This window comes from Hippocampus guttulatus, chromosome 16, assembly GCF_054856545.1.
Source record: "Hippocampus guttulatus isolate MCC_2025c chromosome 16, RoL_Hgut_1.0, whole genome shotgun sequence".
NCBI lineage: Eukaryota > Metazoa > Chordata > Actinopteri > Syngnathiformes > Syngnathidae > Hippocampus > Hippocampus guttulatus.
Genome location: NC_141276.1, coordinates 8123683 through 8136801, shown reverse-complemented (window position 1 = coordinate 8136801; position 13119 = coordinate 8123683). Strand labels below are relative to the sequence as shown.

The 13119-nt window shown below is 44.4% G+C and overlaps 2 protein-coding genes across 3 annotated transcripts; both read left to right on the top strand.

Annotated features, from left to right (window-relative positions):
• Positions 1-5737: 5737 nt before the first annotated feature.
• Positions 5738-8558, top strand: LOC147192886 (uncharacterized). Its single transcript, XM_086133520.1, has 4 exons — positions 5738-5754; positions 6077-6221; positions 6347-6452; positions 7861-8558. Exons 3-4 carry the CDS (start codon positions 6352-6354, stop codon positions 8288-8290), a joined length of 531 nt encoding a protein of 176 aa, XP_085989646.1. The 5' UTR covers positions 5738-5754; positions 6077-6221; positions 6347-6351; the 3' UTR covers positions 8291-8558.
• Positions 8559-10737: 2179 nt separating this feature from the next.
• apnl (actinoporin-like protein) lies at positions 10738-12842 on the top strand. Of its 2 annotated transcripts, none has more exons than XM_086134041.1 (3): positions 10738-10826; positions 11279-11387; positions 12281-12842. In XM_086134041.1, the coding sequence occupies exons 2-3, from the start codon at positions 11284-11286 to the stop codon at positions 12714-12716; spliced, it is 540 nt and encodes a 179-aa protein (XP_085990167.1). In that variant the 5' UTR covers positions 10738-10826; positions 11279-11283; the 3' UTR covers positions 12717-12842. The 2 variants fall into 2 exon arrangements, with proteins under 2 accessions (XP_085990167.1, XP_085990168.1); XM_086134042.1 differs by lacking the exon at positions 10738-10826 and adding an exon at positions 11138-11161.
• Positions 12843-13119: the final 277 nt, after the last annotated feature.

Here is a 13119-nt window from a genome sequence, read left to right as displayed (position 1 = left end):
GGGATATCCTGGCAGTCGCTTGACGATGACGCATTTTCTCCCAGTTCGTATGATGTTAATTAGCCCAACTGTTACATCACAACGCGTCCCATTTCGGAACGGCTCATTCACAGACAGATTTTTGCAAATCGGCAGATCACGAAAGATTTTCTAACGACATACTTGACGGGTGCGCCAGCCCTCCAGACATCCGAGTGTTTGTTTACAAGCTATTAAAAAGTCAATTTGCCTTGCGAAGGGACACCTTCCCAAATGTCACTGACTTTTGTCGCCAGAACAGGGATGAAAGCACACAACCAGCTGAGCTCATCACTTCGTGATTGAATTGAGATGGAGTAGCCGGAACACTTTATTGGGGGGCGGGGGAATCTTCCACCTGTATTAAAAACAACCATGTAAGAGACCGGAGAGGGGCGGTTTTGTACTTTGAGTCCATCTAACATCAGTCGAGAAAAAAAAGGGATAGGAAAGCAGGATGTTATTCTGCGGATGACAAATGAGCTTGGCGGGAAGGCAGCAAAGCAAACAGATTGACTTTATCAAAGGTGAAAAAGAGGAAGAAAATAACCATGGAAACACTTAAGAGCAGCCATCCATTGCAGCGGGTGCTGTCAAGTGGTGATAAAGGCAATGTTTTGGGGAGGGGGGGGGGGGGGGGTTCGAGGGCTTGGAGGGTATTTACCGCGCGCGCCCAGGCTCGACTAAAAATAAGACCGTAGAGATCACCGGCAAGTCAAGCGAAGTTACATTACATCTTAGGGTGGGGGCGGGCAGTGTAAATCCATGACCGTGCCACCGCGCGTCCGTCCAGCCCGTCGCTCCGGATTCATCAACAGTCAGTGGCAAAAATGTCACACATTGCATCGCCTCACCCTGGGCGGCGCTCGTTTAATTGCGCCGGCCCGGCTAACTGACTTTGATGGGCCCAGCTTGAGGTCGTGCACATGTGTGTGTCGTAGGAGTGGGGGTTGGGAGGGGGGGGGGGGGTGATGACGGCCAGCAACAAGACAAGAAAGCAATAAAACTGATAAATGACGGCAAGACTCACAGAGACGATGACCCCCCTCCTACCTCCCCCAGGCCCCCCCACCTGTCTCACCCCTCTGAGCATGCCTCCATCTACTCTCCAGAGGAGGCCCTTGATTGAGCACTCGTCCGTTTACAAACCGGCGGTCCCCGACGGTTTTGCGATCAATGCGATTATGTTTCTGAGAAAGTAGCACGGGCCGTAGGGTGGAGCTGGGCTGGCCTTGGGGGGGGACAAACAAGAATAGAGTAGGAAAAGTAAAGTATGATGTCACAATCCACACCATGGCGACCAGGGGCGGAGCCAGGCGGCTCGTGCTCATCTGCATGCAAAGTAAAAAAAAAGGTCAGGGGGGGGGGGGGGGGTAATTAAAAACATAGATTGCATTTTCCTTCGTGGAGGCAGCACTTCATCCCCAGAGTGCACGAATACATTACTGTGCAGATCTGTGCATATGGCGCATGCAGCAGACACAATTGATCCCCCTCGGGCGAATCCCGGTGTTTATCCTTGCATGAATGCAAGGATGAGGGCCGTGTTTGTGTGTCAGGGGATATGCAAATCATCCCCACATTTGCATGCAGACATGCTATAAACCATAGCTGGAAACACACACACACACACACACACAAAGTGGTTTTTTTTTTTCTTTCTGACAGAATTGTATCTTGCAGCCATAAGAGTGCATCGCATGTTCACGCCAGTTAATTAGCAAAAAAAGATGCAAGGAGGGAAGCAGATTGTTTGGTCGAGACGCTCCTTTTCTCCGCTGTCTTTTTTCAGATGGGTAAAGAGCCTTTTTTGTGTATCGGCGCGCACCAATAATCAGAAATCAATGCGGTCTCCCGTTCTAATAAAGTGCTGAGGCGAGGGTCGCACGCAGGCTGCCCGGTCGGCTTGTCGCTCACAGGAAAGACAAGGTGGGGGGGGGGGGGGGGGGGGCTGACTTGAATAATGGAAATGTGAATGTATAGCGCATACATTTGCATATCTCGAGGCTTCAAACTTCTTCTGGTTTTGTTGATCACACTTGATCACACTCAACGAAGAAAGTGGACACATTGTGTTGTAAAACTCTACTTTTAGAGTTACTTCTTAACAATGGTGTGCAAAAGGGTGGAGTGGGGGGGGGCTCATGGTCCCTTGCATCCACCTGAGGGGAGCATACCACTTTTTGAGATCGAGTGTGAGTACCACGACTTATTTGAGTACTCGCCGATACTGACCACTGATGCTTGATAATGCCAGTATATACCATATCTATCCAATTTTTATCCACATACAAAAGAGGCCAGGGTCAAATTTGAAAAAAAGGAAAAAAATGTTCACATTGCATCAAAAAATCTGATGCATGCCCCACCCCCCTAAAAAATAGCTGAAATATAGCCATTGAATGACAGACTGAACAAAAATGTTCGTAGCAAAAAAACGTAGCTCCTTTTTCTAATCCTAATCTTTACGTTGAGATTAAATTCTATTCCCTTTTTTTTTTTTTAAATCACCCATCCACTGAAAATATGTATGTGTGGTGCATACGTTTGCATAATTCAGCCATCAAACACATCGGCTTCAAAAAAAATTGGCCCAAGCGCTATTTTAGACACACGCAGTTTTCACAGATGGAGGAACGGCAGAGAAAGAGTGGCGCTTGCTAATTGCAAGGCGTGAGACAATTTGGCTTGTTTTGACTTGACATTGTCTTCTTCTTCTCCTTTTTTTTTTTGTTTTGTTTTTTTTGGTCACACAAATTCATTCGTGCATTGCACAATATTGATTTGGCTCAGGCGGAGGATGACGGCGGGTATTAATCCGTTCAAATCATCTCCCAGGCGTGCCTTTTATTCCCGCTCTCACCTCTGGTGCGTCACCCCGCGTGTATTTTAGATGCCGCTAATTTGAGCGGGCGGATGCACCGGCATGCTCTGTCAATTTAAAGCCCCCCCCCCCCCGCCCCCCGCTACCCCTGCCAGCCCTCTCGCCTTCTTCAGCCCATGCCCTCTTCAAAGCGCACAAACACACCACGCAGTCCGATTAGTGTCAAGGACTTTGACTAAACATTGCACATGCAGATTTAAAGCCACGTGTCGGGATGCACTTTCAGGGGATATTTTCACAGGTTCCTCCTCTCCCCTCCTTGATCCGAACCCCTCCCCCCCATCTCCTTTTCATTTCAATGTAATCCCCCCCCCCCCCCGTCGTACCCCCACTAATGGATGTAATATTTACACTTAAACCATAATCGTTTAAACATTCATTTACAAGGCCATATTTGGCGCTTGCTGGCCCTGACAGCCTATTCATCACCAAGTAAACGTGGAGAACCTTGCGCCCCCCCGGCCCCCCTACAGCAATCAATCAATACGCTCGTCTCCTGGCAAACCATCATCCCAGATTAATCACTGTGAAGTTTGCATGAAGCCCCCCCCCCACCCCATACTTATACCTCCTTTGTTGTGCGTGTGTGTGTGGGGGGGGGGGCATTCTAGCAAGCACAGCAACTGGATGGGGCACATCATTAGGTACACTTCAATCACATGCATCGTCCCTTTTCATGTGGTTGGTGACCAAAATATTCGAAACATTTCTTTGGCAAATCGTGTCCCTGCCGCTTAATAAACCACCTAAGAAGAGGATTTTAATCCAAAGTAAAAAAGCTTGCTGACATAAAATGCCGCAGACCTCAATTAAATAATTTCAATTAAAAATAATAATAATGATAATAAGATTGATCGAAGTAGAAAGCAATAGAAAAATCAACATTTAAATCACAACAATTACTTTTTAATTGGAGTTGCTCTTTGTAAAAATGTTGTGTACAGTAACTTTTAAAAAAAAATTTAATAATACAAAAAAATTTAAGATAGAAAAAGGAGCCTATGCAACACCTGTCCACTAGGTAGCACCATATCGTTCTGCTCACAGTCAGACAAGTGTATTCTAACCTTGCCCAGGTTCTACTTTACACCTATTTTAGGTTAGATAACCATTTAAATATATAATACAACCCCCCCCCCCAAAAAAAACATTTAGATTTATACAATCTTTTTTTTTATCCTTCACAGGAATATTTGATCACCTTGACTCACTGATAATCCTTAATTAATAATACCTGCTTGTTATTTGAATGGTTTCTCTTAATCTCCATTTTGAATTCAGCAGCACGCATGCAGCTTCACCACATCGTTTGGATTAAAAGAAAAAAGAGAGAAAAGCCAACAGCTTTGCTTGTTTTAAAAAGGAAAGGGGGGGGTGGGTGATCCGTGATCCCGCCATTGCGGTAATTGAAAATGATGAATGCATGAATCGTATCTACAGATTGTTAAGATTTTGTCCTTTTTGTGTCACCCTGCCAAATGAAATTTGCCTAGCAACAAGTGACCTCACAAATGTCATTGACTCATGATTCTGATTTCATTCCCATGAAACGAGCTCTACTTCCCGTGTAAAACGATGCTTTTAGTTTTGCATTTCAACTTTATTTTTTTTCTAAAATGAAAACCATTTACATGTCTTTTTTGTCACATCCTTACAATTTTATTCCTGCTAAAATTCCAGCTCCAGCGACTTTTCTTTGGCTTAAATTGTAAAAAAAATAAAAATTAAAAATAAATAAATAAAAGCACAAGCTAACACAAAAAGCACTCTTTCGGCTTCTTTTGCTTTTGTTTTCCGGATGAATGTGGCCTCACCCCTTTGCTCCCATTTCGTTTCACCATATGATGAATGTTGTCGCGGGATATAATGAAGGCGAGGCTACTTCGCCTCACGATTAACCCTTTCAGGGACAGCGGGTACTACAGTGGACCGCTTATCATGTTATCATCTTACAGGGTGCATAAAAGGATGAATGCCATTTTCTGCCAAGCTAACTGGCTAAGCATCACATGGAATGCTTTAAATACACATACAAAGTTTGTCTCATGCAAATGTAGTATTTTTTTAAAAAATAATATGCATGTCTATTTTTTTTTCTTCTTTTTGCAGTCTTTTATGACCATCTGCTGACTTGAAGCATCGAAGATGAAGGCTTCCCAACAGCTGGCGCCACGTCACATGTACAAGTGAAGCACATCTCAAAGTGTGTGTGGGGGGGAAAACATAATAGCTCTCATCTTATACCCAAGTACAGTACACCCTTGTGTGTGTGTGTGTGTGTGTGTGTGGTCCCTCCAGGCGAAGCATGCAGCTAGCCAAGCATATTCTAAAGGAGCAGTGAAATGTGGGATGGGCATTCCCAAGCGAACTCTCACCTGCAAACCCCACGTTGTGCAATAATGGCGCTGGTTGCTAGTCACAATCCGGAACCTGCCAGAGAGACGTCTGCGACTTTTCCCATTTAGATGAAGAGCATGCTAATCAATTTAAATAGTCAAACATTTGCTTAAAAAAACACCCTGGAGGATCACATGGAAAGAAGTCCCATGTCATGTTTATTAGGTGGGATAGAATGGGAAATAGAAAGAGTCGCATCGCAAATGTTGGTTTATATTTGATTGTATTGGGCAAAACAAATTACAAACTGTTTTTGTCATTTTCCTATCATATCGTGTATCGACCAAATGGATCCGTCATTATTATGTCTTGTAATTGACTTTTTTCCCCTCATCAGGATTTGAGCCAAAACCGACTTTGCCCAGGAATTCTGCCTAGCAACAAGTGGCAACGTAAACATACAAGCCTTCTTATTGAACAGATGCGGTGCTTGACATGACAACGATGATATCACGGTAATTTGAATAACGTGTGATGTCAATATTGCCATGATCGTTTCATCCCTACTTGACAAGGGGCACGAGATGGTGCCCTGACAAATTCTGCCTAGCAACAAGTGACCGGGCAAACTTGTGACCTGACCAGAGGGGAAAAACATCAATTCTGGTTGCAATTGTACGCACATGTTATTTCAGTTATTATTTTTTTAACAGTAGTTATTTACTATCATTTGTTATATGCAAAATTACTACTCCATCATTCATATTTAATTCAGTACGTTTCTTCTACAACTCTTAAGGGTGTGGCTGAAATGGACCTTTTTGTTGTTCCACTTAGCACAGTGAACACGCCTGCACTTGTGTCAGGAAAGTCGACTCCCCACCTCCTCCTGCTCCTCTTCGTCGTTCTTGCTCAGGTCGGGGGAAAACACAAGAAGACGCTGCCCCGCCTCACACAAGCCGGCTGATTCACCCCAAAACAGGTAGAGAGGATTTTCACATCACAAAAAAATTTGCTCGCTTTGTTGTCATTTGCTGATTTTACGCACTGTTTCGAATTTTGGGTTATGTCGAACATGGGATGACATAGTGAGTCAATGTCTTGCAGCCACCATGCAGACGGCAGAGGCCCTGTCAGCCACCCTGAGCACCGACACGAACTGCTCGTTCGAAATCACCAACGTGAGCTCCCTCTACTGCCTCACCAACCCCAAGTGAGTTGCAATGAACCGCTCTGCCGGCTTTGGGCAATTTAATGGGGACAATTTGGTGGAACTTTGAAACTGGGAAAAAATAGCCCATCAAAACTTGGGGATGGCTCTGTGTCCCAATACTTCTGTCCATATTATGTACATACCGTACATTGTAGAGGTGATGCATATGTTTTATTTTATGATTCTTTACTTTAGTATTTATTCATGCTTTCCTCATTTCCTCATTCAGTTTACTATTATAATTTTTTTCCCCCGATTTTTATGCCTCTCAAGCTTCAAATTTCCCGACCTTTTTATGAACTGTGACGATTATAATTTATGGGCATATTATCGATGATCTGTTTATCATAATTTATTTTTTTAAATCACCTCACTGCCTCCAATTTTGAATTTTGTATTTATGTAAAAAAATATTTTTACAGTATGCTAAAAGTACATATGGAAAGTATGTTCAGCTATATATATAATATACAGTATACACATATATACACATACACTCACTCACACACATTTACAGAAAGAGAGAAGTGTGTGTGTGTGTGTGTGTGTGTGTGTGTGTGTGTGTGTGTGTGTGTGTGTGTGTGTGTGTGTGTGTGTGTGTGTGTGTGTGTGAGACAGTGACATCACTCTGCAGGATGCACCTATCCATCATGCAGCGACACACGCACACTGCCTCATTGCACATCGCAGGCAGGTACACTCAGTGTTGCTTCGATGTGTGCACGCCATCGATCAGCATCAGGCAGCTCTGTCACACACACACACACACACACACACACGCACACACACACACTAAACCTTCCCACTAAACATGCTGAGAGTGCATTGTGTTACACTGTGTCATGTCAATCGTGTTACCGTCCTTTGTATGCCGTATAATGCAGCAAAGCCCTCTGCCCCGGCAATGGTCCGATATTTTGTAATGGTTACCGTCTAGTGCTTCCTGGGCCCGCCGGTCGGTAAGTGTTGAGGCATTTTGACCCTTTCAGGCCACCGTAGTTGTAGTCACGTCATAAGCCGTAGAAAGTCCAAATTGCCATTTGTCACGCACAGCTAAATAATACTTAATCCAAACCTTGCTCGGTGAACTGCCGTGACAAACGCTTTGAAAATTGAAACGTCTCGTCGGGCATCCACGGCAATCACACCGTCACTTTTTCCCCCAGCACGAGACCAAGGTAAGTAAGCAATGCAATTTTACATTTTTTTTAAGATAGCTCAGAATTTGATTTCAAGTGCAAAGTTTTCTCATGTATCATTCAAAAATCGACTGATTGGCTTAACTTGGACTCCTGCCACCATTCCGTGTCCTTGCGGTGGAGTTGTCAACGTTGGAACTGCCTGACGACGTTCAAATGCAAACTTGCCGTTGTTGTTAAAAGGCTGCCTTGTCGTTTGTGCGCGGCAGGGTGTACATGTCGAGCGGCTTCTGCCACCACCCGCCCCAGCCCACCATCCGCAGCATGCACACCGAGCTGTGCTCCTTCACCAAAGACGACCACACGGCCACCGGCGCCGTGGGCCTGCTGACCTACGACCTCTTCCACATGCAGAGCCGCGTGTGCTCGCACCGCATGGCCGTCATGTTCTCGGTGCCCTACGACCACAACTTGTACAAGAACCGGCTGGCGGTGGGCATATTGCAGGCGGTGCGCGCATGCGACAAGGCGCTGTACGAGCAAATGTACGACGGCAAAGATGTGAGCGGCTTCAAGCGGGCCGACGCCAGCGGCTCCGGGCTGGTGTACGGCAACAGCCAGGTGGATGTGAGGGCCACCATGTCCACTGTGGGCAAGGCCATCGTGAAAGTGGAGTTTTATGATCAGTTGACTCGCTAGTTAGCTTTTCACTTGCTTCAGACGTCAAAATGGGTTTGGCCTTCGATTGGTTGGGATTTTAAAACGCGGTAAAACACGGACTACCATTTTAGATCAATTACAAATACTGAGTTGTCGGACCACCAAATTATTTGACTTGCCAGCCAGGGTCTGAAAAGTGTCCAAAAAGTGCAAAAAATGAAAGTGTGCATGGCCAGCATGCTGGCTCGCTACTTCGTATTGTGCCTTCAATGTTATTTGATTGATATAATAAAGCACTCACGTCTAATTGTTTGTTTGTTGCTGGTTTCATTATGGCTCATTATTTCACTCCAGTGAGTGGCAACTAAGATTGGATTTGGGTGGCTGTGGATACGGTTGTTCAGTCTCATTTAAAACCTTAATTTGAAACCAGCATCCGAGTTTGATATCCTAGTTTAAGACCTTCAATCCAATTTAAAACCCTAATTTGAAATCCTAACCCGAGTGGAAATTCCTAAATCAAGACACTAAACCGTAGTTTTAAACCCCAAAGTGAAACCTGAATCCTATTTTGAAACCCTAGTTTGACAAACTAACCCCAATGTAGAACCCAAATGTGAAACTCTAATTTGAAACATTAACCTCAATTTAAAACCCCAATTTGCAACCCGAACACTAATTTGACACCCTATTTTGAATCCCTAACCCTAGGTTGAAACCCTGATTTGAAACCAGTTCCCCTACCTTGAAAGCCTAATTTAAAACCCAAAATTGGAATCGTAATCCAAGTTGAAACCCCTCATTTAAGGCACGAAACCGTGTTTGAAATCCTAATTTGAAATCCTTACCCTTCTTCAAAAGCGTCATTTGAAACACCTACCCTAGTTCAAAACCCTCCTTTGAAACCCTAACCCTAGTTCAAAACCCTAATTAGAAACCCGAGCTCTAATTTAAAACCCAAATTTGAAACCCTAACCCTCGCTCAAAATCCTACCTTGAAACCCTAATCCTAGTTGAAAACCCTGCTTTGAAACGTGTGTTAGCATTAAGCGAGCGGATTTCGCTAAGTCGAAACGAATGCGTTTTGGTTTAATGCCCACTATGTGATTCTCTTGGTTTTATGATCACTTTTCAAATGAACTTCAAACTGGGAGTGTCCGCTGGAAGCAAGCCTGTGGCCAAACAGTTGCTTGCTGTTAAACATCACATGGAGAAATCCATCGTTGCCGTTGTTGTTCTTGGCAGGTTGGGGAAGGGAGCCCCAAGCAAGTCCCAATCTGTATGTGGAATGCGAGGCTCGTATGCTTTTGTGACAATTTTCCATTCCAACAAGGGTGAATGTAAATGTCAAACTAGCGTTTGTGTAATTTGAAGGGCGTTCTTTGACCAGATTCTCACATACAAGTACATTTTTTTTCCCCAAAAAAGGCCAAGTTTTTCTGACACACAAAAAAAAAATTCTCTGTAACCCATCATCCCATTTTCAATATTCTTTCTTTAAGTAACACTGAAATAAATACATTAAAAATCAAAGTTGAAAGCGCATCTATGAAATGACAACAAAGAAAGCAAACCAAATTTTTGCTTTAATTATGGTTATACTTTTTCAGTTAGTTATCTTTAGTTTTTTTTTAAACATTCTTGTGTTTATTTTAATTCATTTCACCAAAAAAAAAAAAAATAATCTTTTTTATTTTAGTAGGTTGACATCACTTGAGGACCACTGCTCCAGGTCAGTGTTTCTCTGTTTCTCCCCACCCTTTATTGAGCTAAGGCACATATTTGACAAAATCTCCGCCATACCACCATACAAAAATAGAGGAGACGTGGCAGTAAAACAGGCCAAAATTCAGGTGTGAGACAGGACAAAAGACTAGCTGAATATCGTTTGTGGTCGAACCAAATTTGAGAATGTAGAAATAAGTCTTAACGTCAAGAATTAAACAGTTCTACAAAGGGAGCCTAATTTCCGTGGGGACCGGAGCCGCCAACCCATTGACCAGACCAGACCCGAACGTTGTAAGCGTACGGCTCAGGATGTAGTCGGTAAGTGATAAATGGATCTTTTTCTTGCAGGACACGCCACAGTGGTTGGGAATGACAGATCTCGATGATTTACAAGCAAGTCTTTGTTATGTAGCCCCAACAGAATTCCAGCACCAAAGCCCCGCCCCCAGACATGGGTCCCGACTTGCCCCCGGTTGCTTCTCTTGCACAATGACAACTCAAGCACCAATTCAGGACACAATAAGCCTGCAGGTCGGGTGGATTTCGTTCCTATTTGCTCACAGTAAATACGCGCCGCAGACTTGGGTGTGGCTCAGGTGCAAATGTATTTGCTGTCTTTCCATGGTTAAAGGGGCCGGGGGGTGTGGAAGGGGGGGATCTGGATGACTGACTGACTGAAGACTGACGCACCGTTGAAAGGGTGGAAACGTTCTTCATGAAAAGGGTGTTGTCCTAACTAAAAAAAAAAAGGAAAGAAAAAAAATCCTCCTCTGCTACTTTTCCTCCTTCCCCCCCCCCCCCCCCCCACACTTTGGAACTTGAGAGCGCCTACAGGTCGTTGAAGCAGGTAAGACGCTTTGTCTTTGAGAGATTTTACGGATACTTATTGGCCTACGTTCATGAAAGTTAAGATGCAAGCCTGTTGAAGCGTTTCGGGTGCATTTGTATGGCCAACATTTAAAAAAAAATGTTTTTTTGGCCTCGCCTGACATGATTGGCTGTAATTGAAAAGGTACGCTCACTAATTAGGCTGCTGACAGTCAGACCAAAGCGGTTCTCAAAGCTGCACTTCACACATCTCATTACCCGGGCTCGAATCCATCATTTATAAGCGCAGCTGCTCTACCTGTGGCCTCGGAAGGTCAGTGGAATGCCAAGCAGAGCAATGTAGGCAGAGGAGAGGTCAGGATGATGTTTTTCGTTGGATTCATTTCGGATGATTGGGGTGAAGGAGACAGCGGAGCGTTCAATTCAATCTCCCATTTTCTTTTCTTTTCTCTTCCCGACTCGCTGTCACAGTCGACATGACGGAATCCGCCGAAGCCGTGGCCGCCGACGTGACGAGCAGGAGGAGCGTGACCATCGAGATCACTAATTTGACCAACAACTACTGCCTCATTAACCCCAAGTAAGGACTGGAAGTGCCATTAGGCACCACATACTGAGATGCAACGTCAAAACTCTCATTTTGGCCTTTGCAAAGGTCATTAATTAGTAACGTGTACTGGCAATCGACAAAATGGCAAATATTTTTTCCGAATGTGTTCTATATTGATTATATTTTTGGATTATTTGTAGTTATATACATTTACATGTATCTTTACGATAACCGCTTTTCGTCATTTCGGTATTTTAAAAAAAAAAATCAAAATATCGATATGGTGGTGCCTTGAGATTTAAGTTGAAGTTATTCCGTGCTGACGCTCAGAAATCAGCCAACCAGTGGCTTGCTTACCACTCGAAAAACTAGAAAGTCTGGTCACTCGTATCTCAAGGCACAACTGCATTAAGAAATACATCTCAGAACACAACGAATATTAAGGAATCTGCGTTAAATGATTGGATTTGAATTCTTATTATTTCCGTTCACCGTAGATTGCAGAGAACATTGCAATCACGATTTTAAGTGTCTTGGCATTTCAATTATTTTTGTTTGTTATTGCAGAATATTTTTTTAAAATCAGTTTTAAGAAGAAACCTGCTTTCAATGATGTACATTTGTATTATTTGTATTTCACATCGATTTATTTGAGACGCAAAATGAGATCTGATTGAAATTCTTATGAATTCCATTCATTTCAAGAGGCAGAGGATAAAGCCATCTTTAGCCCCGCAGGCTAGTTGAGGGCGAGTCAACAGTGCCTCTGCTGGTTGTAATCAAGTAGTGCACTGCATTTTACCAAAGCCGCTCCGGACCCCCCCCCCCCCCCGCACCCCCTAACACACACACACACACACACATACAAAATCAACTGATATCTAAAGGATCAATTAATCGATTAATGGACGGCCCCTTGACAGGGTGCACCTGGAGAACGGCGAGGTGTACAACCCGCCTCAGCCCACGGTGCGCCCCATGAAGACGGAGGTGTGCACCTTCACCAAGAGCAGCAGCAAGGCCACGGGCAGCGTGGGCGTCTTCACCTACGACCTTTTCGAGAGGTCTCAGAAAGATTACATCGAGACGCTGGCCATCATGTTCTCCGTGCCGTGGGACTACAACCTGTACAAGAACTGGTACGCCGTGGGCATCTACAAGAAGGGCCGCGAGTGCAACAAGGACCTGTTCAAGGAGATGTACAACGAGAAGAAGCAGCTGGAGCACGGCTTTGTGCGCGAGCACGCCACGGGCACGGGGATCAACTACGTGGGCAACTACCTGGATGTCAAAGCCACCATGGGCCCGCTGGGCAAAGCCATCATGAAGGTGGAGCTGTGGGATAAGCTGTTCGGATAGCTGGGCTAGCAAGTGATTGAGGCGGGCGCCGTCTTCACGCTTTCTTCTTGAACCCCGTGTATTGTGTCTGACGTGTGCCTGTACCGCGGCCTTGTTCCCCCTTCAATAAACCTTCTTAAGATCACAGTTGAATGCGTTTGCACATCCAGGTGGCAATCCCGCCTCCCTTTTTCAAAAGCTGACGCCTTGTTCAATAGCGCCGCGTTTCAACGACGACATCTTTAGAAACGGAAATGAAAGAACGACTCACCAGCAAGACGAGGGCAGATTGCCGAATAAAAGCTGGTGTGCGTATTTACCTTGACACTCTACCCGCATGAGCAAAATATCTTTTTCTTTTTTTCGTTTAAGCGGTTTGTCTGTTGATTGACTGTTTGCGGAAAAAAAAAAAAAGATTAAAATT